Source organism: Neodiprion pinetum, chromosome 5, assembly GCF_021155775.2.
Source record: "Neodiprion pinetum isolate iyNeoPine1 chromosome 5, iyNeoPine1.2, whole genome shotgun sequence".
NCBI lineage: Eukaryota > Metazoa > Arthropoda > Insecta > Hymenoptera > Diprionidae > Neodiprion > Neodiprion pinetum.
The window spans coordinates 35376490-35402086 of record NC_060236.1 but is presented as its reverse complement, the minus strand read 5'-3'; the positions used below and the strand labels follow the sequence as shown (position 1 = coordinate 35402086).

General features: G+C 38.7%; 2 protein-coding genes and 1 long non-coding RNA gene across 5 annotated transcripts; 2 read left to right on the top strand and 1 right to left on the bottom strand.

Annotated features, from left to right (window-relative positions):
* Nucleotides 1-2601: 2601 nt before the first annotated feature.
* On the top strand, nt 2602-4377 carry LOC124218859 (uncharacterized). The gene is made up of 3 exons (XR_006883208.2): nt 2602-2947; nt 3192-3428; nt 3508-4377. It is a non-coding gene; the product is annotated as an uncharacterized lncRNA (long non-coding RNA).
* Nucleotides 4378-5391: 1014 nt separating this feature from the next.
* On the top strand, nt 5392-11917 carry LOC124218856 (VWFA and cache domain-containing protein CG16868). The gene is made up of 9 exons (XM_046625724.1): nt 5392-6117; nt 6238-6591; nt 6676-6852; nt 6941-7419; nt 7486-7687; nt 7767-8013; nt 8180-8846; nt 9011-9380; nt 9506-11917. Exons 1-9 carry the CDS (start codon nt 5664-5666, stop codon nt 10036-10038), a joined length of 3483 nt encoding a protein of 1160 aa, XP_046481680.1. The 5' UTR covers nt 5392-5663; the 3' UTR covers nt 10039-11917.
* On the bottom strand, nt 10915-13156 carry LOC124218858 (uncharacterized). Of its 3 annotated transcripts, none has more exons than XM_046625728.2 (3): nt 12991-13156; nt 12321-12759; nt 10915-12173 (listed from the first exon to the last, which is right to left on the bottom strand). In XM_046625728.2, the coding sequence occupies exons 2-3, from the start codon at nt 12751-12753 to the stop codon at nt 11941-11943; spliced, it is 666 nt and encodes a 221-aa protein (XP_046481684.1). In that variant the 5' UTR covers nt 12754-12759; nt 12991-13156; the 3' UTR covers nt 10915-11940. The 3 variants fall into 3 exon arrangements, with proteins under 3 accessions (XP_046481684.1, XP_046481685.1, XP_046481686.1); XM_046625729.2 differs by having other exon boundaries at nt 13077-13144; XM_046625730.2 differs by having other exon boundaries at nt 13083-13140.
* Nucleotides 13157-25597: the final 12441 nt, after the last annotated feature.

Here is a 25597-nt window from a genome sequence, read left to right as displayed (position 1 = left end):
AGCATCTGTTTCATCACATTTCATATGCATCTCCGGTACTGAACGCGCATGCGCAATTACTTGAATCCCTCTTCCATTTTGCCGACTAAGAGAGCAAGAGAGGCAACAATAATGGACATGTTTACATCGCATCGATTCAATACGCATCAAATCAAGAATCAATTAATCAAAAAAAAGTAATCTATTTCTTCAGCATCTCCGATTATTATTTTTAAATCAATCAGTACTTTGAATGTAGTTTAAGCGCAGGTCTAAAACGGTCATTAGTTGGATATTTTGTGAAGTTCGACTCAAATTAGTGAAAGGAAATTGGGTTTACATTGGATATTAATATTTCAAATTGACAAATATTATACAAAATGTAATATTACGATAGTTTTTGTGGTTCTTTCGACTTACCTGGTATTGAACCCGAACTTTGTAATAGTTTTCACGTAAGATTTCCTTCAGTGATTATAACGTTGCAGAATCAAAGCCTAGTAAAATCAAAACTGCAGCTGATTCTTCACCTATACAATTTGTAGAATAATGAATGTACAGACACAAAGTGCTTGCAACAATCTCTTATCTCTTTTGCGCTGCCGAGTTCGTGGGTAGCTCTGCCTCTGTCCTAGGGAGTTTTGAGCGCTGGCTCAAATTTCAGAACGCTCCCTTAAATAGATTCTGAAACATTCGATAACCCTAAAAATTTTACAACCCATAGTGCACAACCAAACAAGGACGCTCGGCCGTGCACCCAGCTAATCGTAAGAGCACCTTTGATTTACAACATTATTGTAATTCCTAGTTCTCGTCTAGCGACCTCAACATTGCATGAAAATAGTCTCACAATGGCTCATTTTACTCTTCATCCTTTCCGAAATTGCGCAAAGGATCTCAGCTATGCACTTTTTGATCCCTCAAATGCGGAAAATGTGGAAAAAATAACATGTGTCAAAAACCGAACATTTTTTTACGATTTTCGGAATTCGGGAAATACACCGGTGAAATTTGAACCCTTTCCGGTCATTTGTTTATTCAACGAAGGAAGAAAAAAGGTGAGTTCGCTCGATCGGTGAAGGTAGGAGTACTACATAACTTTAAAAGTTCCATGCCCCAGTTGCAGTCACAAAAAATATAATCAAATAGTCAGGATTTCTCGAAGAAAGTTCTTACACTTATTTTCAAAAGTGCCAGAATTTATTCCAGGCACCAATGGTTTGAAAGTTACGGTACACAAATTAAACAATTCGAACTTACTACGTTGTTTTCATACTCATGATTGCAATATGCTGGAGTTTCACTGACGTCAAATTGAAGCGCCACGCCGACAGCGCGAAAAGTCGCTCATGAAAATGGGTACCATCACAAAGGCAAAATGTCGCGCGTCGAAAAGCACGTCGTTAGGTCAATGGTTCTGTATTATATTTTTAATCGAAGAATTGGAAAATCTAGGACTGTTAATTGGAAGTACGAAAAAACAGAGAAAATGAAGAAGCCAGATGAAGTACCTGGAGGCATATACGGACTGCGCGTAATCGATTCCTCTCGAAAAATTACGTCGATAAAGTGCAACAAAAAATTGATCCAACCATTTTTCAAAATCAGCGAAATGTCGACTGACAAAATCCAAAGGGGTTAGCCTTGCTTTTTTGCGATTTTTAGATATCGGAAACTTTTCGTCTCAAACTCGTTTTGCAGGACTTTTGCTTTAATAGTTAGACCCTTGGGAATGCGAAAAAGACATCAAGAAGAGTGTGGGATTATAAATAGCTGTTCAAGATGTGAGAAAATAATAAAGTTCATTCTCATTATTCTAGAATCGTAATATATGCCACGCATTGAAATGAACCAAGAATGGATATATTTTTTATTTTGGCTTATTGTTCAGAAGAAAGGCCTTGGACACACCGCAATATTTTTAGTATGGACTATGTGGTAATCAACGTATGAACAGGCATCTTAATTATCCACGAGTACACGATTCTGGAATAATGAGAATAAATTAGATTATTTTCACACCTTGAAAAACTACTACCGTTTTATTCGATTTTCTTCTAGCTCCTTTATTTTTTTCGTTCGTTCCCACTTTCAATTAACCATCCTAGATTTTTCACTTCTCAGGCAACCGCGTATTTCAGATCATTAATTCTTTTTGGTTCAGACTCGCGGCATTTTGCCGTTGCGGCAGTACCGATTTTCATGAGCATCTTTTTGCCGCCGACGGCGTGGCACTGTCGCGTCTATTTGACGCCCATGAAAATCCAGTTTTATACCGATTCAAATGAAACCCCACAGCATGGAGCCTAGAGTTACCTCACAGCTTGGAATTGCATCAAATCAAGGTGCATTTTATTCAATTAATAGTATTCGTTTATAATATCGTTTACGTTTACAAGTATAATACATACAGACCATGATTATAGTAAGTATTATCCAATCGTTAATATTATTTAAACGGGTCGAAATTTATGTGTCTCATTAATGGAGCGTAATTAAGAAGACTTTAATGGGGTTATAGGGTGATGTCTCATGGAGCAGAACTCTGGTGGAAAGCCGAAAAACATCTTTTTACTTAAAGCTAATGGGGTTTCAAGTACGGTTCGCTAAAGTTTAGCTGCAGTAGCGCGATTCTGTAACTCGTTATGCTGTCGTTATGGACTCATAACGACAAGTTTCGTTATGCTACCGACCGCGTCGCTATTATAACGACAAATGCGATTCTGTACACTATTCTTAGCGAGTTTTGTCGTTATTAGTAACGAAAAGTGTCGTTATGACGTCGTTACGGTGCGAGCGGATAGCGAGGCTCAGAGACCCCCTCGGTACGCTATAACGACCATTATAACGACACTTTGCACACGAGCTAGAGGAGTGGTGTGCGTTTCCCATATTTTTCTCGACTCCGAGAAAGTGCTTCGAAAAGTGCTCCGAAAGTGAAAAATAATTACGACGTTTGAAATAACAAGTAAGTAAGTTGAATTTTGCAGTAATTAGGAATTATCAATGCAGATTGACTTCAGAAAAAACTGTAGAATAGATTTCATTATTTTCTAAAAAAGAATAACATAACCTATAAATTGTAGTGTTGCTCCGAAGAACCCACAAAGTTGCTTCCACAAATATAATTATTCATTAATTTCATTAATAATTCATTTCTACTATTAAGTCTATTATTTACGCTGTTTCTTTGATTATCTTCAATCTCAAAGGATCATGGCTATCGAATACCTTGCTTGGGATGTATTCGTTCTTGAGGAAAGATTACGTCGACTCGAACGTCGTGTGGAAAGAAGGCGACTGAGAGATGCTCAGAATCCTTTTCAGTTACCACGAGAAGAGTTTCTCAGCCTTTTTCACCTGCCTCAAGAAGCTGTGATGAATCTTGGTTAACACCTTAAGCGCAGTCAAAGCGAAAATATTTTTCACTGTTCAGCAAAGCAGCATAGGTTCAGTTTGAGTTTTATATACATAATATGCATATTATATTTAGTCTACTTTTTTCTAAATCAACATATTTTCCATCAGGTGATGCTGGATATCCGTTGGAGCCTTGGCTGTTAACACCTCTGGCCAATTTTCCTGAAGATACGCGACAACATCAATATACACAACAACTATGTAAGGTTAGAAACGTCGTCGAGCGGTTTTTTGGAGTTTTTAAATCTGTATGGAGATGCTTGTCATACCAGCGAGTCTTGATGTACGAACCAGCGTTCGCAGCGAAAATTGTTAATGCGTGTGCAGTACTGCACAACATGAGAGTGCAACTACGATTAAACAATGAAGATGACGAACAACTAGCACCGATAGCTCATCCTGTAGAGAATGATGTTGATCCGATGGATCAAGATGAAGAATACAACAGACGAGGACCACGCGCTTTGGCTCAACGAATTCAACAACAAATTATGAGAGAAAGATTTACCAACTTCCGTGATGCGGAAGAATAGAATACAGAATATGGAATGATGTTTATGGTTAAATTGCCAACAAGTATAATGTTTAAAGGTGATGAGAGAAATTAACGACAACAGAGTCAGGGCGGTGTTACGCTCCGACGTACCGCCTTGGCGTACCTTTTTCAAAATTCCATGTCATTTCATTTCTTTAATATCTTCAATGCACAGATATTATTTCATCAAAATCTCATAGGCTCATAGGAGTAAGGCTCCGGTCAAGCATCTCTAGACGCCAGGTTCGATTCCTGGCTCCGTCGTTAATTTTTCAAAATCACCAATTTTTCGAATTTACATTCCTTCAACTATAATGTTTACAATTGATTGTACATAAAGAAATATTCAATTGTGTTTTTAAAGTATAACTTTATTTTATAAAAAATATTCACCTTTTTTAACCTGAACAAAAAATAAAAACGCGAAAAATCTTTATTCTAAACTAGACCTCAATTTTTTTTTCAAGTGGTATTGTTTTTAAATAGCTTTGCCTCCATGAAATTAACAAACTCAAAGACTTCTTGAAGTATTGAAAATATTACAGCTACAGTTATGATCTTTAGTAAAAAATGGGAGTAGTTATATAATTTTACTCTTCAGAATATTGGTTCTACGTGAAGAACCCAATGGTGGTCCATGCAAAAAGAATAGTGAGGAAAACGTAGAAGCAGTAAACGCTGCATGGGGATTCACGACACGTGGTCAAAGGGCTCCTTTTAAGAGTATGAGTGCAAATAAATTTTTTTACTCGTATTGAAATTTATTAAAAGTATTAAACGGTGTTAAGATATAATAACAATGATGATATTTATATTTACAATGTTCACTATACGATGGATTTGCACTGACTGTGACTGAGTGATTGTGCGCGCCTGGATTTAAACCTTCATGCGCGCCACCGCGGCACGAATTTCAACTATTTTAAGGCGAGTTTCGATAAAATTCTAGTTACTTGCTAAGGATTTGTCACAATACGTCACTTCCTGTCGGTATCCATAACGACGATTCGTTATCCCATTCTGTAACGTCGAAGTGTCGCTATTCGTAGTTACGGAATCGCACCGTCGTTATGAGATTGTCGTTACACGCGGCGAAATTCGTTATCGTTACGATAGCGTTCCGAATCGTTATTCTTATAACGAGTTACAGAATCGCCCTACAGGTTGGGAATCCTCCTTTGAAGCCCGAGGGGAATTTCTACAATGCCATTTCGAAGTTTTAGGCCCCAATCCTGAGCACACCCAAATGGTGTTTCAAACTCGAGCTAGTGCGTATTCATAAATCCAGTTCGCATGCTCAATTCAGACCGTATCCGTGATTTATTGCGCATGCGCAGTTACGATAAGCACGGCGCATGGCATAGACAGATTGACCACGTGACTGCCCCACTCCTGTGTTATATGCGTATCATAGAGTTGCTATGTATGGATATGCCATGGCTACATACAGTAACGACTACTCGCCTTCATGCTTCCACGCTTGTGTGCTTCGGCCTAAATGCCGAGAAATAACGACCGTGCAGTGGCCAAAGATGTTTATACACGCAATGATATTTTTGCAAAAGATTATTTAAACTCTTTGCTGAAAGGGTCTTCAATAACTATTTCCAATGTATAAATGAACCGGTGATTTGAAATGTCTCGTCAAGTGCAAGCGGCACAATGAATTCCTAACCTATCCTGATTCCTGGAAGACGCTACCTCGGCTATTTCGTGATTCTAGGTTAGAATGGCCGTTGAATATTTACCTATCCGAGTTTTAGGACTCGTGATATTATTCATAATACAAGCGAACGCTGACTTCACGGATAACGGATCGGTCGTTAACTGCAGGGTTGATAAACCGCTGCGAAAACAAATCGAGGTAGAGCCGTTGAATGGTTCGTGTTTACGTGACATCGTTGATCAAGTGTCAAAAACTCTTCGTAACGTCGGTAACGAGGAATTGGGAATAACTTCTTTCCAAGAAACCCTCGACCGTCTCGAGTTCAACCGGGTTCGTGATGATTTGAATGTGAAACTCAAATCCCTAACCAATAAACTAAACGCTAAGCTACAATCTTACATTGATTTTCTCACAAGGTCTAACGACCTGGTGCAGCCAATATTAAATGCCAAAAGTTCAAACGAAATTTATTCAAATCTACCTCGCTCTTCGAACATATGCGATGAAATCAAAAGAGGTGAGAATCTGGATTCAAACTAACTTAAACTTAAATATTACTCCTCCATGAATAATCTGAATAATTCTGTGTTCTTTACTGTTCGTATCATTTTGTTTTTCATTAACATTTGGTTTTCAGTTTTGACGAACTCTGAATTAAGGCATCTACACATCCTACCAACCTCTCATCCAGGTACAATATGCGGACCACCGAGCCTCTCTCAAAACACAGGGCTTTTGTTGTTGTCCCGATGCAAAAACCCCAAGAAAGTTCTGTTGCTTATTGAGCATGGAATCTTTATATCTGAAAAGGATGCCGGCTTGGCTCAGCTAACAGCTAAAACCCTTCTCGACATGCTTTCGGACAAAGATTATATTGGTGTTGTTGGATTGACTGGTCATGGTTCAACGCATTGTCCAGATCACCTTCTCAGAGCTACAGACGTTAACAAAATTCAATTAACCAGGCACATTGATACTATTATCCGATTTGGTGAGTTGCAAAATCTCTGATTATTGCAACTCAAAGTTATTCCGAGTTTGTTCATGGTGACCAACCAATGTTTCTATGTCACAGGTTCCAACCAGTCGCTCAATTTAGACATTAAATCCTTGACCACGAATTTGACTGGTGAAATAATATTGATACATTTGACAAACACATTGAAGGATATCTCAAACATCAAGCATGTCCGCAGTATCATTTCCACAGAACAGCTAATTCCATACTTATGCACAATTTTAATTTTGTCAGGTAAATAATGCAATGAATGTAGCATCACAATGTACCCTGATCTACATCTTATAAGCAGATTTAATTAATTAATCTTTATTCATTACAGATTTAAAGCTCAAATTAGACATTAAGGAAGTCGCGGGTAACGAGACAATTGTGACACTGCCTACCCAAAATATTCTGAGTTTTGAACTAGCTAAGTTATTCTCAGGAACAAAATGTACTGAACCCAACACAAGCAATTATTACTTATCTGATCCATACTACGAACCTCGTAGCAAATCAATGTGCATATCTATGGGGCAAATAACGAAAACAGCCCTCCTTACCTTGGAAATAAAGTTGAAGGACTTTGTTGAAGATATAACGTACTTCGACGGAGGTCCAAAAACGTACGCCATACTTTTTGATAAAAGACGAAATGTTTGGATGCATAAAAGTTTTCCTAGACCTGAAGTCATGACTGAGCAGCCCTTGAAAGTTTCACTCAAAAATATTGAAAACATTGATGAAAATTCTACATTGAAAATGATTAACGAACTATCAGAAGGTGATGCTAATTTCACCACCATTTTAGGTCGAACGGTGAGTTTTCTTATGATACACTCAATGCTGTAGAAACTGAATGCGATGCTTATTCTTAACTTACAGAAACAATTCAGATGGAAGCATCTGGCATACGGAGATTTGATTATATGCATTGTGTCGGAAGGAGTGCAGGAGTCATTATCACTCATTAAGACGACAGCTTCCTTGCCTCCAGATCTCCTGCATCATCGGCTTGATTTGCTGTTACAATCGGTCATAGATAAAGATACTCTGTGTTCCAATCATAATAGAATAGTGGCTTTGCGTGAGTAGTCATTAATTACATTCAAATTCATGTTTAAAATTTTTTACATCATGGTTATCAACTACTCTTCATTCTACAGATACTGGTGTCGTTTATCTCTCACCATGGTGCTTCAAATCGCCGACCGAGCAGCTGCACCTCCTTGAAACCGATTCTGCAATCACAGTTCAGAGTTACATGGCATACATCAAAGACCCTACGAGACTATTGGTCAATCGCGTTCTCCACCCATCTGTCAGGCCTGATGTTGCCATGCTATCTCAAATTTTGAGTCACTTTCAACAACGTCATTTGCACAGCACATTGAACAAGTTCATCATCCGAAGGTAATTTGTTGAATGAACTGTAGAGTATTGTTCGTTTATCGCATCAGAAAACTGTTCTAGTCATCTTATTTATCGTTGTCCCTCCGCATACTTTAGATTTTAGTCTTCTTAGCGGTTGTCGTTATACTCTAGTAGAAAATAAAATTTCACCAAGAACTGTATGTAGGTATATCGTCGCGGTAGTCAGTGGGGTGATGGAAGTTTATCCAGGAACAGTACTGGACACTGGTTTGGATCCAAAGAGGAGATCGTGGTACGGAAAGGCATTGAAGCATCCAGGGAAAGTAACCCTAACATCGCCGTACCTGGATGCAGGAGGTGCTGGTTATGTTGTGACGCTCTCTCACACGATATTTGAGGGTCGTTCAGCTGCCCTTCATTCCAGCAACGATCCTGTCTTGGCAGTGGTATCGATGGATGTAACGATGGGATATTTTGCAAGACTATTACTAGAAATGTTTTCATTTTGCGGTGACATTAAGGTGAAGTGTTTTCTGATGGATGACAAAGGGTACCTAATATCTCACCCGGCGCTATTTGAGGCCCAAAACAAAGTAGAGCAACAGCACTTAACCCACGTGGAACCTGTTGTTGCCAACGATATACTTAACCATGAATTTTTCGTGGAGAAAAAACTCTGTGCCAGCCACCTTGATGGCACTATACAGAGATATTACCAATTCAATACCTCCCTTGAGGAAGTGCTGACCAACATCGTTCATGGGGAACATTGTGTCAAGTATCAGGTTGCTGTAGTGCCTGGAACCAACATTTTCCTTGGTCTTGTCAATGCTACCTGTAATGTACTATCAGCTTTTTGTCCCTGCAGTACAGTACGTATATTACTTGAGTAATATTCAATATCAGACATTCTCCATCATTCGTACAACTGTAAAAAGAATTGAACTCTCTTAATTACATTTAATTCGCAAATAGGTACCTTACCATTCTTTCCATCCAGTATGATAAACCTATGTATTTTTGTATTTTCTTCCAGATGGATAGACTTTGTTTGAACTGCAAAAGGATGGAGCAAACCGATTGTGAATGCCCATGTGAATGCCCATTATATTCAGAGAGCTGCGGTCAGTCCGATAACAATGAACTTGAAGCTTGCCATGCTCTTTACGAGCATGGACCAAGCCTACAGCCATCTTGGACGTACCCTGCAACTTTAAAAAAGTGCCCATCATTTGATTGTAAATCCTTTGAGAGTGCAAGGGAATGTCTTGGAGTTACAGGATGCCAATGGTGCCACATGGACAGTGATGCAGAAACTCCACTTTCCACACCATACTGCTCTGAACAGACTTTGTGCTTTAAGGGAATATTCGGCTCTTTGACACCCTACGGCGATGGGATTTATCGTAAGCTTGGAGAAAAAAAAAGATCCATTTCTATAATTATTTTAAAAGCGAAATACAGATTTTTTCCCACAACTAATAGTTGTTTAATTGCCTCAATACTGCAACAATTGTTATTTTTATTGCAGATTCTCATTCGGCAGATGAGATGGGGGTTCGCGAATGGCCGTCAGTGGGACCGGTAGCAGGCGGTATTTTAACGCTACTGCTCGTTCTGGGAATAATGTTGTACTGTTACCGCCTTAGGTCAGTGCAATCCGGGTTGGAGCATCAATGTCTCCATATGCACGCTTCTCCAGAAACCCTGAGAATGTCGCACTTGGAAGGCGATGTAGAACCAATGGAAATTGACCAGGCAAAAAGCAACCTAAACTCTCTTTTGCGTGATGGAGTGGCTCCTATATCGCCGTATCGAGTTTCAACGAATTATCGAAGACCTCCGGGCGGCGACAGCGACCATGGCTACAGCACCATGACGCCACACGACGACTCCGAACAACAAACGTTCGCCGAACCGTTGCTGGTCGTCGGCGGAAGCAGCGAACCCGAGCTCCAAAAACAGTCCGTGAGGCCTTCTTCACCGACAACACGGCTGGGGTCGCCCCATCACGTCTTAGCGCCGGTTACAGTCCATCGGAATATGGAAACAAACTACTGTTAGCCATCGATCTTTTGAGGAAATGTGCCTAGATGCCACCGATTGAATTCTTAAATTGGTTAAGTAGACGCTATTTACTTTACTTATCCGTTTATTCAAAATTTTAGTAAGCCCACTAATTTGATTCACTTATCTGTTAATTTGAGGTGTAGGTAAAGATGTAGCTTTTTCTTGAAGAAGTACGTACGTACGTACGCACGAGTAGACGGCTGAAAAAATTCGTTCAATTCGATTCAAGACTGTTTTATTCGGAAGTATGTAGACTGAGCTTCAGTGGCGTTTTCTTTTGTTTTTTTTTTTTTTTAATATTTATTAAAATGAATTAATTCCAATTAAAAAAGATGTCAATGAAGCTCAAATTATATAGTTTCGAATAAAACAAAGCCCAATTAAATTCACTGATTGTTGAGACATAAATTCCCAAAATTCACCCACCTTTTTAGCCGTTCATTCGTTTGTACCAACTTAAGGAATATTAGGTTATAAGTTATACAAGGTGAGCAGCTATATTTTTGTAGGTATTGTAGCTGTATAACTAATTTACTGTGTTTGCTATCACATACCACATACCTTTGAACAAATTATGCCCACTATCTTTTGTAATTTCGTCTAACCGTAGCAAACTCAATCCTTATTTAGTAAATAGTAAAATCTGCCAGTGATGATGATTTTGATAAACAGAATTTGCACACTCGGTGAACATTTATTTAGTAGGACATACCACGCGCACATTTTTTTTGGTTTTGTCTAATTTTCCGTAAATTTTTAAGCTCGGAATTTTATGTAATATATATGATTACGACTTTGCAAGGTGTGTCATATGGTCTTGCCATGTTAAATTATATGGCACCACACAGAAAATATTTTTTTAAACGAAACAGAATGCTGATTCAATTTTCAATTAGTTGTTATCCATATTCATCTTTGCAAATTCGTCTTGCCCGAAATTCCAAACGGTGATCCTTTGAGCTTTATTTTTAAATACAGTATTTTTCCAAATTTTGAACCATTGCCGAAAACTTATTAGATACTTGGCAATAATTCAAAACTTAGGAATTTTTTATTTAAATTTTTTTCAAGTTAAACTTCTATATATTAGCAATAAGATTAAAAAAGTACTGAACCGCAATTCTAGTATTAGATTGAGTTATCAAAAACTGAATGCAGGTTCTGCCTAATGCGAAGTTACAGTTTCCTGTGATTCTCCCAGTAGTTTGAAATTGCCAAAATGTACAAATCTTATTTCTATTCAAGTTACAACAAAATGTAACTAATTACAGTATATTAAACCGGTGCAAGGTAATAGAAATAACGATAACCTTACAGACTGAAATCTGAATTGAGTAGCTTTCCTACATTTGAGATATAAATTTAATACTATTTATTATTGTATTTACACTAGATATGCAGTATAATTTTTACTTTTATACAAACATATACGCACAAGATGTATAATGGGAAATATCTATTTTAATAAGGTGCATAAATATATGTAAGAGAATTACAATGTTTCATTTATAGGAATAAGTTTTGTTCCTAACAATTTACTCGTTCGATTCCAACAACTGTGGTTGGTGGACTTATAATACTGAATATTATTTGGATTGTATTACGTTTTATATTTCGAGAATAGTTGATAATTTATTCTTGTGGCATATATCTTGCCAATGTTTACTGCCTAATATCATAACGTATGTAGTTATTGTGCTTAGTTATTTGTTTTAATTATGATGTAGTAAAGTAATGTATCTTCTAAGAATGAATTAATTGTGCAACGTGATCCTCCGATTATGACAAATTTACTGCATAATTGAAGCACCTACATCGTTCTTGTATGTTAAACCGTATATATTTTCGTTATTAAAACCATTTTACACTGACAGTATTAGTCATAGTTTTCCTTACTTAAATATCGAATCCTTTTTTTTCCTTTTTAATCATTAAATCATCTTCCGAACTCAGTTCTTCGTCTTCAAAATCACTCATCTCATCCTCTTCATTGTTCGAAAGTTTTAGCGATTTTAATTTTTCAAGTAATTCTTCTCGAGTTCTAGGCTGCTCTGCAACATTTTCCAACTGTTCTTCTGCCATACCTTCTTCTGATTTTGATGATTCATTGTTGGCTCCTTGTGGTTTACCTGAAAAATTATGTTACCACGAGTGAATAGATTAACCAACATAGGATATTATTTATTATTACACATACTGCCAAATTCACAATTTGAGTTCATTCGAAATTACGCGAGTTTCACACAAAATACTATATGTGTAAAAATGATGCATACCTTTTCGATTCATGTAGCGAATAAACGTTCTCCTTTTCCGTTCGGGCAGTGCTTTCAGCATAACTTGTAACTCAGTGTCCAATTTGAGTTGTTCTTGAACTGTTGGTTTACCAGGAATAAGTTCACTCTTGATTCCGCATTTTGGACAAACTTCGTTTTTTTTCGCGCAAGGGCCGCACATTATGTGATAAGCATGTTTGACAGTTTTCTGCTCACATTTGACACATTTGGACGGTGCCTTTAGAGGCTTGTACTTTTTGTATTTAATCTTCCATTCGATTATTTGTTTGCAGCGTTCGCACACATTCGCCACATCTATACCATTAATAAACTTGGTTTTGTGACTAGTGTCGTGAAGATTGTTTTTGAAAGCATGCCTATTCTGGTACTTTTGTGGCCTGGAACGCGCCGCGTTGCCTTTTTGTGAACTCATTATAATCTGAAATAGATCAATTTTATCATTATTACACGTAGTTGGAAACCGCATGGATGTGAAATGGAACGGAAATAAGTTCGGAATGTTGAATTCCCGCCAAAAGTACTATCTTCAATCTAACCACATGAAGTGAGAACCGTGAGAAGTACTTAGGTTACGTGCGGTCTCAACGTTCTATTGAAGCATCCAAGAAAATTTAAGAATACAGTATCGAGACAGAAGATTAATATTTACTGAGTTATATTTATAAAGCTGCGTGATTACAATACAACGTAATTTATTATTGCCAAATTGCAGATACTAATATGTTTCTTCAGTACTTATACTTGTTATATCTGTTTTCCCGTTGTAGGGACTCTGGTGGGATACTTGCTTGTAACCCCCTAACGTGGGGATTGCGAACCTATATAATCACATGGTCGGACATCATGTCTGACAATTTACTTTGTAATCTTGTCACTAGATGGAATGACGTGCTTAGTTGCTCAGAATTCTCCTCTGACACTGGAATACGTGGACGCGATTTTTACAATGCATTTAAATTTCGAACACTCTTCTATAGAACATTTGAATCTGGACCGATTACCAGGATTCGCCGATTTTAAACGTCGGCAAAAATAAGAATTCGGATCCAATTTGATGAATTCAGTATATGATCGAAATGTAGTCTCTATGAATAGTGGTCATCAAGTGATCATCAAATTATCTTGTTTTATATTTTTCGCCGGAAGGCCCGCGGCAACTTTTCGACAATTGCTGTCTACCTGCCATAATCTACAAGAATAATTAATTACGTAACGTGGTAGCCAAAAGTCTTGATGAATAATAAAATGTTGTCACAACGTGGGGGGTCTGTACCGCCTGTATAATGGATACTGAGGTTTACTGTCTTGCAATTATTTGATTTACTATCCCGTCTTACTAGTAGACGGGCTTCACTATATTTTTGTACGTATTTCCATTCGAAATTCAAAATATTTCCACTGTGAAACTGCCATGGATAGTATGGAACGTGAATCAAGAAATAAATCTGTTAGAATCTCAACGAATTGGTTTTTGTTTCTGAGCTCCATTTCAAAGACCGAGTATGTGTTATTTCAAGATGAGCAATGATATACATATAACTGTGGAACCGAAAAATATAGTTTCGATTACAAAATGAGAATGAGTTTTGTAGTTACAACCAGAAAATCTAGTATGTGTTACTATTTTTTCTGTTTGCACGGTCATTCCTGCCATATTTTCTTGCAACTATTGGTGATGGCAGATGTTAGCCCAAAAAGAAATAGCTGTTAAGGTCTCATTAAACTACAAAAATACAGTCAACTAAACAAATAGATACAATGTTGCGGAAACCAGAAAATGTAGCGTCGAAAATTACAATCGCATTAAACAGTTATTTTTACCACATTTTCTTGTAATTCCCACGATATTTCAACCTTCATTGTAACAACACCCATTTTACTAGAAGTTCATCGGAACTGTAACGGATGAAATTTCTTTCAGTGTTTGTCAAACTCTTTTAGGCGCTCGAAAGGGATTCATCGAATTTATTAAACTTGATTGTACGGAATTTCTAGCGCTATTCCATCAATGCTCTTCTTGATGAATCCACTTCCGTATAGGTTGGCGACGTCGTTTATTGTTACCAGGCATCGATTAACCGCAAACCTCCGCGAGGCCGCTGACTCATTGTCGCATGAGGTACTAAAGTAAAAATAAACACAATCTTTAACACAATCTTTAGTAAATTATCCGTTCTATAATGCTAGACTGTTGCAAGAATCACATCTTCCGGCAACGATACTGTAGGTGCATCTTTCTTGAATTGAAATAACAGACAATTGCAGACAAAGTTGCGGACGTCGCGGTCACAGGAAAACATTCACGAACCATGTGGTTCTATTTTCACTATATTTCGACCCCTCCTACGTCGATGTAGCCTACCTCAGACCCCCCCGCCCTTCCACCAAATGGCACTTGGCTTTTGCGTACTTTTAAACTTATTATATTAACAAAATTTTGTTATTAAATTTCAAAAAAAAATCTCAAATCGAATGTGAATAATTATATTGCTTTATTTTCAAGGGCTTTAAGAAATATAAGAGCTACGCGGTCTCCCCTTAGTACCCCCTCCCCCTCATGCGGTCGCAAAGTAACTTCTTGGCACCCCCCCCCCCCCCCCCCCCCCACGTCTCTAGAGGTTACTGTATGTAAATGAACCACGTGGTTTATGAACGTTTCCTCATCAACAAGAGAACCACTTCTTTTCGAACTTGAAAGTTGTCACAAACTACGCGAATGCTAAGTTTTGCAGAGAAAGACCCGCGACACTTGTGGTATTATCATACAGAAATGGACGTTGATATGATTAACCGATGTTGTAAGAACGAGTATATTGTGTGTTTGCATATTTCTGTTGTTCATGACGGCTGCAGTGCTTTCAATCTTGCAGGTGTGCAAGGAACTCGCTGCAATGTATTGGAAATCTGCACTTGGTTTTTTTTTCATGCGAAAGACATGCGAGTGACGTATACCCACGTACTGCACCTATAATAGAGGTCTCGAAGAGTTTACTCCGTAAGCTCTGATGGTGGAATGGGAAGATATGGGTCAGACGTACATTATTTAAATTTTAAAAGCATTTCAAAGTTTGGTTAATTCGTGGATCTGCCGGCGCGGCTACTGCAGTCTGGTGTAGGACACTTGACAGATTGACATGCAGTCGCGCTAATGCCGTTGTTGAATATTTCAGGTCGTTTCACCTGTCACACCGACGCCGTGGAATCTATGTTTAGTCTATGCCGGTTACCCTCTCGAACTTTCAACCTCCGATGACCCCGACGAGGGCGGCGCGATCTGCACCCGGTCGCGGCTAGCCGATAATTACCATCTTTGATTGATAAATTGAATAAACGTGATATATCACGTGGCAGGTAAAGGTATGAATATGGTATCACCAATTACAGCCCGTCAAAAAGCTTCCACTCCACGTGAGGAGGAAAAGTTATTTTCAAATTATGGTAATTAACGAATGGCCCTAGCTATTCCCCGTCCTGCTGATTCTTCACGCTCTGTATTTGTTGTATAATCCTAGTCGCTCACACCTCGGTAGAATCGTATAACGGTCACACTGGGTGAAATTCACCCGAAAAGTGATTTTTTGCTTAAAAAATGAGTTCTAAAAGTCTAAACAAAATACCTAGGTATTGTTTAAGGAATGCAGAAAAAAGTTCTCTCAGTTTTCCTAACTAATATTGATTGATTGCCAACAAATATTGTAAAACATCGGCAAAGTAAAAAAATAAAAACCAAAAATGTCGAAAAAAGGCCCTTATTTCGCGTGAAGAATGGCGCCACGAGGCCCATTTCTACGACTAAGAGACTCAACGAGGAGTTTGAATTTTTTTTCGGGTGAAATTCACCCAGAGTGACCGATTAGGGGTAATAGCGCCACCGAGAGAGTTCAGCAAGATATACAGACATGAGCTGCATTGGGTTTTGGAAACTAATTTATAATATCCCGTACATGTGCATATATATATATATGGATTAGTGCCATACACCAATGAGCTGCTACGAACGATTCTATTCATTATTAAAGTGGATCAACTGTAGTTGTACACCTTTACCGCCTGGCAAGAAGAACATAATTATTCACGGGTACACACTAATTCGTTCTCGTAAATTCTTACTCGTTCATTCATTTTTGAATCATGATTCTGTGATAGCGTGCGTATTATGGTGAATATAAAGAACGAAATAATGCTTGGCAAAAAGGCAAAGATACCCTAGGTATAACTGTAGTATTTGAGTAAGTTGCGGAATTGTCTCCGCAGCCATCGCATAACTGGTATCGGATAGTTTGAATGTCCCACTTCATCACTGCAACTCATGGGGTGCCTGCATCGAGAGTATATACGTAGTACTGTACTCTAGTCGTTTTATCTTGAAATAGGACCTGCTCAGCTTGGAGCACTCTGTACAACCTGTTTTCTGAAACAGGATATCCATACGGAGTAGGTTTACAGCTCGCGCTTATAGTTTGTGCTAAAAAATAGTGAACCGAAATATGTATACAGTTACGATATCCAGCCACCAGAGCTGGTTTAAGCTGCTTTCCTTACAATAAATATCCCTAGTTATCAATTAAGTGCCACTTTTCTCGCGCCGACGCTAATTCCTCTACGGAGAACACTAACGCCAAAATCACTTGACTTTATAATTATGGAAAGAGAAAGATGTCCAAGACCTTCCACATCGGTGTCATTTCTATCTTTTTCCGTCAAGAATCTCTACGGATCCCTTCAAAATCATTATGCATCACATCGCAGGTAGGACATCACGCGATTTGGATAGAGATAATATCGCCTTAGAAACACAAGCATTTACGTGAAGAAAACAGGCGGCTGGTTATTCGGAGTTTAAAATCATAAGCAGCAGCGGCGGCAGCAGCATGAAAACTTGAGAACACTTCATCACCAACATGCGTGCAGTATGAAAGTATAACCTGCAGGAATTTATCCTGGAAGACAGTATGGTGTTGTTCGACACTAAACACAACGGGATCATCGCGTCTTGTGCTTCCTCATGTTTCAGGTGAGGTTCACGGGCAATTGACAGCAAAAAATAAATTCCGACCTACCTATGTAAAAAATCATGGTAGAGAATAATGAAAAATATATATCATGTTCTCATATAGAATGTATACACTCTGATGACCACATGTTCATAAACGTACGCACGCCTATGTGGGCATAACTATTTTCTACAGGCCGGCATCATGACCGAAGAAGATTGCGTCAGTCAACCATCAATCATTCTGTACGCTCACTCGTCTATTCCCACTCTATTATGGCAATTCAAATACAGTTGGAGAAACTCCGGCTCTTTCTTGAATCGTTTTTAAGATGCCTACATTATGTTTCCTTATTATTTTTCACTTTGTAATTCTTCTTAAACTCCACCAAGAAGATTTCTCAACTACAGAAACATACCTCTGTCGATATAATTAATGTACAATTTACAAAAATTGTGTTACCAATTATTAATACTTGTGTATAATGAACAACCCCATCGAGCATTGCGATACCAACGGAGGATGTACAGATAGACGCCTGCAATGAGAATGTGTACAGAACTATTTGTGGCAAAGTTCAGATGCATGTCCATGGTAGAAATTGACACAAGTTTAATTTATACACTTGCAGTTGAATCTGGATGCTCATTGGTTGGGTGGTATGGATCATACACTACTATAATACAATGGTCTACTGTACAGTGCATATAGTCTATACTTATATCCTATTTATTGATAGCAGTTTTGTTGAATCTCTGCTCTTCCCTGATTATGATTATCGCCCGAAAGCCAGTATTAGTAAACAAGGCTTTCTGAGCAACAATCAAAAGCATAAAGAACAGATCGCAGTTGTTGAAATCGGTCCTCCTTCCCCTGCAACGATGAAAGTTCACGGTAACAAAACTGCAATAATTAGTACCCGTCTTTTTGACAAAAGGTAACGATAAGAATTCGCAGACGCATTGTCATACATGACAGATATGTTCGGATGGTCTTATCGACAGGGTGAAACGTGGTGTATTGTTTTGTCATGTGATCACTCATCAAACTCTACAAAATTACTCGTTCCTCTTTATGATGTCATTAATTGAAAACAAAACTACTGGCTATGGTAATTATAAAAACATTTAGATGATGCAAAGAATTCAAATTATACAATTTTTGCAGTCAATGAGTAGACGAAAAACATAAAGAAACACGTTCGTCACTGGCGGCTCTAGACGCTTTAATCTCTCTCCGTGATCTAATACCAGCGTGAAAAAGTGAACGCATGATGACTGTATAAACGGAAAAAAAAGAATAGATGAAGAAATACGAAATGACCTCAGGAGCCAGAACACGTGCAGCGGGATTTGAAATTCGAACGCGCGTGACGTAACGGAGACAAACTACTTGCTATACCTCGTTCGAACCAGCCAATTCCTCTGTAAATCTTCCACAACCGATTGTAAAAAGATTCATTAGAGTTCTATGATTCACCGGCGTCCAAAAATGGTGCGTTCCGGTAGGAAGTAAGTCAAGTCGCCAAATGGATAGCTGCAACTATAATATATTATAGCTGTTTGCATAGTTGGGTGAATTTCAACTTATGAAAATTAATTGGAAGTATGATTAGAAAAGAAGGGAGCGAATCTAATCCTAAATAAGGAAGTTCGAAATCGTTGCACAATATTTAAAACCGTGCTGTATTCGTATCACTGGGCATGTGACGCGGGCAGTCGATCATTCGTGTTGTGTTGTGTTGTGCTGTGTCGGGCTGATGAGCAGTGTGAATATCGTCGCAAAGGATCAGTGCTGGTGTTTTAACTAAAAACAAAGAAATAAAAACTGACTGCACTGATCACTTCCGAGTTGCAATCTATTCAAAAGATAGGAAACGTTTGAGAGCGAACGACCGCCGCGCCGGAGATCCTGAGCGCGAATGTTGACCGGTTCGCGTTGCAGTTGAGCGCTTCTCCGTCGCAGTAAGGGTTTGTCGACCCGGGTGGGGATGATCGGGAGATGCAACTCTGTGGTCCTTAGTGAGCCTGCGCGTGAAATTCGCATCCCCGGATATTCCGACAACGTCAACCGGCCTTCTCTCATCCTTTTAACTCGATCCGCATCCACCTGTAGAGTAAAATTAGATTCCAACTTTGATACAGGTCTATACGTTTACATGGCTGTAATAGATTTGCGTGTGTAAAGAACGTTTAAAGATTAATCGTCAAGAAATCATATTAATATTCATGAGTTTTCAAAGCGTTCTTATCTGCGCGTAAATTGATGATCGTCGTCGTCGCCTGATGCTGTACGTTATTCAGTTACCGTGATACAGGCGCTCATTTTATCTGTCGCTAAGAGTGAGAAAGAGCTGAAGAAACAAAAAAATATTTCATCGCTTCAATATCCGAAAACTGACGCAGTTTTTTCAATATGTCCTTTGCATAAATCTCGTGGATGAGAGAGGGTCGCGGATTATATTATACGTACTGTATAACCATCGTCAATACGTTAGTTAACCAACGAAACATCTGTCTCGTAGAAAGCTGTATATTCAACCGGGCGTAAAACACGTCTGAACGGATTAAACTCTATCCTCTCGCGCGTAGGAAAAAATACAGCTGATTTTGAGCAGATTGAAATATTTGCAATATAGAACATTGTTCTGGAATGGATGCCACGATTATTGACAAGTCATTTCGACCGAACAGGAATCAACTTTGAAGGGGAAATATCACTTTTTGAGAGTGAAAATTGTGGAAATCTAACACATTAGATAATATTAATTCTGCGTTCTGTTTCAAATTCATAGCCGCCAACTTCTGGGTTGCTAAGGTTCGCGAGCAACCCCTCCCAAAACTATCGAATTATGAGTATGACGTTTATCGTTTGTAGGTATTAAGTAATAAATAATTTAAAAACATTGATTGAATTAGAGTTGATGGGTAATCTAACTTCATAGATTCTTTACATTTTTCCATTAGTTTGTTTATTTTTAACATGAGTCCTCGGTTTTTCGATTGAAGATTTGTGTTTTTAAGATGGTCCCTTGCGTCCGCGTACTATACATCAAAACCAGAGTTTCATAAAAATTAGCGCCTGTATGTTCCAACATCATTTTTATCCCACTGTACATTTCTGGTGTCGCTAAACTGAACAGATCTGTACATCGCGTGAGAGAAACATGAATTCGGCTCCACTGTATACGGAATTATTAACAAAAGTTGAAAGGCGTTACTGCGGCATGGCAGGAGACTTTATTTCATACGGGACTCGGATGAAGAGTTCTTGTAATGTCATTCGTCAAGGCTCAAAAATGATTATCATTGTGGACAGTGTTGGTGTCCGTCGTAAATAACGATTTTGCATCCGCAGTGCTGCAGCTATGTCATACAGTCATGAACTACGTAAATCAGTACAAAGCGAACCGGAAGTAAAAAAATTATAAGATAAAATCATCATTAAGAAGTACAAACGGAAGTTTGATCTTATAACTCGATATTCCTCGGTCTGCTTGAGTTACAATCAGCTTTAGCTTCAATTAAGATTTACAAACGAAACCTCTTCACATTCTGTTCCGGCTAACTCACGTGAATCATGTTGATATTATCGGGGAAAGCCTAAAAAAAAAGTCTTAAGTCATTGCAGATGATATGCCGAGCGGCGTACTAGTAACTTCAAACTTTGTTTTTATTATTTTCTGCGAGTTTGCTTTCTTGAGAGTTGCGTAAACATCTTCAGAATGCTTCAGGCAAGCGTGACGACTATACAAGCCGTAACCGTGACGACCGTTAATTAAGGCTAATTAGAGTGTAAAAAGTAATAAGTAGGGCTATAAAGTTCGATAAAGTATGCTCAAAGTGAACGACGTAAATAAATGGTAGTTCAATGTGACATATCATGCAACAACGATATCGTGCCTGCACGTCGAAGACTGAATTGTTCGATTTTCGAATCGGACAAAGCTAGAGCCGTGATACATAACCTATACACGCAGGATAGTGCAATGCTCCTGCGGCATTGGTTATGCGATGGTGCCATGCTCGCCGGCCGCAACTCTCTCGGCCGTCCAGTTCGTCGACTCAAAAGTTCCAACCAAGGGCAAACTATGAGTAATCGCGATCCACGTGGCAACGGGAGCCTGGTTATGCAACCGTTTCACCGTACGTACCGTACGTATACCTATAGAGCTCTCTGCGTACGGCAAAAGAGTTTCCATGCCGTAAAGTCTTGGCGCGCAGTGCCTGTGCTGTGTGCCAGTTCGTTCGCGCCCCCTTCACTATCGAGCTGACATTATTATTTCACTCTCTGAGCAGGTATGCTCTTCGTTGGTTCATCTACACCAGGCAATTGTTTCTTTGCCGTTCTGTAGACACGAAGCGTCATTTGATGAGAATCGGTTACTTTCGTTGGGCTGCAAGTAACTTCTCGCGAGCTTAAATCCGATGCTCGCAAAAAGTCCTAAATATACTCGTTCACGTTGAGTATCAGCTCGTACTTCCGCAACTCTACCGCTCGTCATACGAGTTATATACGCGGAGCTGCAGAGGGTCCATGGGACACGTTGAATCGCGTGAATTGTGGAATCCGGAATCTGAAGTACCCCATACTTTTATCCCTGATGCAGTTTTATCCCAGGGGCCTAAGCGCTTTTTTGTATCAGGATTTCTCCACCGATAACCTGAGAGCGAGCACGTGTTTTCGACAAGGCGCTATTGGTCCCTCGAAAAAGAGATATATACGAGAAGAAAAAATATCTAGTCAGTAGGCAGTGAAAGCTGTACGCAGTACCGTCTGCCGTCAAGCCTAGTCGATTGGTAGAATCACTTATACCTGACACAATGCCTGATGTTGTAGAATCAATTAAATAATATCTTTCTTCGCCGTATTTCTTGTCGTAAAGTTATATCTGCGGTATTATAGCCTCAAGTACAGGTATACCTAATATGCACAACCATAGTTGCAGTGTAGCCACCGCCCATCCGTATACCTTATTGTATACATATTATACAGTCGTACTGAGAATACGTTAAGCTCCAGGAACCAATTATCTTGATGATGCTTTTGTAACAAAAAAGAAAAGCAAAGAACGATAAAAAAAAAAGTTCGACTATAAAATGGAAACTTGTACAAAACAAATTCAACATTAAGATGAGTATTCAGTATGTGCATATATATTTATTAGACATACCGCATGAAGGTTTTTTCTGTCAAGATTAACAATCTATGCGTAATGAAATTTAAGAGAGTTATAAACTCCGAATATCTTCGATCCATTGTTTTCGGATATTCGCCAGATGCGACGTTACCAGATAAATATAATGATATTATACATACGATTCGTGATACAAGGAACGTATGAGGTTTACAGAATTACACCGTTAAGCGAATCCCCAAATTTTGAACAACCTCTCACCAGTGGCTTTTTATCGGACATTGAACCATCTGGGATATAAATTTTTTCTGGTTTCTCCCTCAACACTGCGGAAGAATGGCTGATTAATTTTTTCATCAACCGTGACTCACGGTTCTAGGAACACCGATAGAGAGCAATTTCTTGTGCAAGATATCTCCTGGAATCAAGGGAAACTATCCAGTAACACGTTTCAGTGTTTGTAATGGTCAATAAAACGACCCATAGTTTTTACGTTTTTGTACACATTGTTTGTCTGAAACAAAGGTACGATATTGCTGGTACAAAGTAACGCGGAATAAACCCGTTGGTGAGATCAAGTAATTAACTGTAAACGCGATAATTATGTAACGGAAAGTTAATCGACAGATTGAGAAAAGATCGTATTTTTTGAACAAAGAAACTAGTGACAAAGAGCTGAAGGACAATCGGAGATACATCTATGGCGGAACCGGGATGTCGCGGTGAATCAATAACCGGAGCTGGGGAAAAGTTTAAAAGGAATATCAAAAGCAATCAATCTTTCACCCTGCAAAAGTTTAAAAGACTTATTCCGTGAATGCTATGCTGAGAGTTTTACCAATAATTATAATAAATGCAACGATTTTTCATGGCTTGAGAAGGCGGTTGTATAACAATTGAAATGATAATTTTTTTAAAAATAGTCGTGACAGATAACCACTCCAATCATTATATTATACAACTGTTCATATACGGACAATCGTCATCCTGTTATTGTTGATGACATAGCAAAAACATAAACGGACTTGGTTCATTATCTTTTCGAGACAGCAAGAATATACAGCATAGATCTAGATCAAGCTTTGTAAGCTTTAAAACAATCAAAGTTGAATACACGTCATGTCAAGTTGCCTGGACTAACTAGATTCAAACTCCTCGTATATAAGTACCAATACATATAACGCAGTTGTCATGATATTTGTGGCGAGTTCAGTGACAGGATAAGAATGACACTGTTTCGTGTTCTGCAAAAGGCCAGATTCACGAAGAAGAGATTGCGTGACAAGTCGAGCCGAAGAACGAATCACCTCAGGCGTGATACATCGATCAAAAAATTGATAAGAGGTTAATGATACTTGGCCGTATCTTCAGGGGGAAGCTGTGAACAGCCTCCCACAGATCTATATCCTCTCACCAACAGGACTGGTCGGATGAATTTAAGCATGGGTTCGGTAAGAGTTGAACGACCCTATAGAATAAAATTCGTATTTAAAATTGCACAATGAATTATTATAGTAATCGCGATGCACGGTTGGAAAATTCGATGGGGCCAGTACTCATCTAACGATTTATGATTATAAATTTGAAATCGATTTTCCACCAATCAATCTTTATTATGGATATGGTAGAAGGTAAATCTTTTACGTTGAACGCAACAGATAACAGTGATCAATGTAATACTAGTACCTCGCTGTGTTATGAATCATCGTACGCGTTGTGATGTCTAGAGTTTCAGGTCCGTATAGGAAAGCAAAAAGTGAGTGTCCGATTCTTTACTTTAGCAACAAACCAGCCAGGTTGTATGGACCAGGAACCATTTCGAGACAAAACAACACTCATGTCTGTACATGATTGTTGGTCTTCAATCTTTTAAACCATTCGCGTAAAATTTCACAGAGACGTCTGAGAGACGAATAAAAATTGAAGAAGAATAAAAAATGCGAAGACATTAGCGAAAGAAGTATGAGCAGTCGTTTAGACAGGATCAGAGTATGTGCTTCAAAAATGAGACTAGTTTCTTACGAACGTGTGCATCTTCTTTTTGAGTAAATCCACGTGCATATAGAGATCCTGAGAAGTAACACAAGTTGCATACACAGAAACAGTTTTGTCAATTTACCTGTGTAATTTACCACAAAAATGATGCGGTGTGTAACGTTAAAAGTTCCACATTAGTGGAGACACGAGAAATTTCAGCTCATAAAGGATCAAAGGATAAGAACGGAAGTCGCCATCTTGGAATATCCGGTTACCCTATATGCTGCCCCTCTTTTTCACTCTCTCTCTCTTTCTCTCTTGACAAACATGCAATACCGGAAGCCAACCATGTAGTATGTAAGTGAACGTAAATTTTCTACTAAATATAGTGACACCGAAGTACATTTGTAGACATAAGTCTTCATTAAATTACATCCTACATAACAGATTCGTTTTGTAGCACGTGCATGTGATGATTGCTTTCGTTGAGGAGCAACATGGTTTCATGGTGGTGGATATTTAGGCAAAAAAATCTGTCAAGGCTGATGTATTTCTTCAGGATGAGAAGCCCTGGCAACTGAGATACCCCGGTAAATACAAGTCATGCTCGGAGCGAGCATTCCTTGCAGAGGTTCTTCAGATACTACGACTCTGAAGTCCTTGTCTCCTGAAACTTCACGGATCCGCAGTTTACACTGAGCACCAGCGCATTTTTATTACATTATGGTACTTTTCGACATTCTCCTATTAGTTCTTGCATGATCTCGGAGGCATCAGAGTTTTTAGAAAAATGGCTGTAGTCGATCATCACCTTCCCAAGCAACATGCGGGATGACGAACGTACCTGCGCAAAGCAGCAATATACGATCCCTAAAAAGTCACAGTGATCCTGCCATGCAACGAATTATCGCCCTGAGAAATATTCTTTCCTCAACGAGCAAAAATTAGGATTCTGTGAAAAACCGAAGGGTAAAAGCAAAGTCAGAGAGAACTGTTTCACAACTTAAGACAGTGTTGCCGTGTGCTAAGGTGCCTAGATGATGTCTGCGTTGTGCAATACGGCTCTACTTACCGCACGAAGACATAAATTTTTTCATCTTTGGTGGTGTCTGCGGTTTAAAGGTGGTTGTACATAGACGTGAGAGATT

Coding starts and splice junctions, on each gene's coding strand:
- LOC124218858 (XM_046625728.2), bottom strand. CDS start 12,753: ATGAGTTCACAAAAAGGCAACGCGGCGCGTTCCAGGCCACAAAAGTAC. Junction 12,174..12,320: donor TCGCTACATGAATCGAAAAG/GTATGCATCATT, acceptor ATAATTTTTCAG/GTAAACCACAAGGAGCCAAC.
- LOC124218856 (XM_046625724.1), top strand. CDS start 5,664: ATGGCCGTTGAATATTTACCTATCCGAGTTTTAGGACTCGTGATATTA. Junction 7,688..7,766: donor TAATAGAATAGTGGCTTTGC/GTGAGTAGTCAT, acceptor TTCATTCTACAG/ATACTGGTGTCGTTTATCTC. Junction 9,381..9,505: donor CTACGGCGATGGGATTTATC/GTAAGCTTGGAG, acceptor TTTTTATTGCAG/ATTCTCATTCGGCAGATGAG.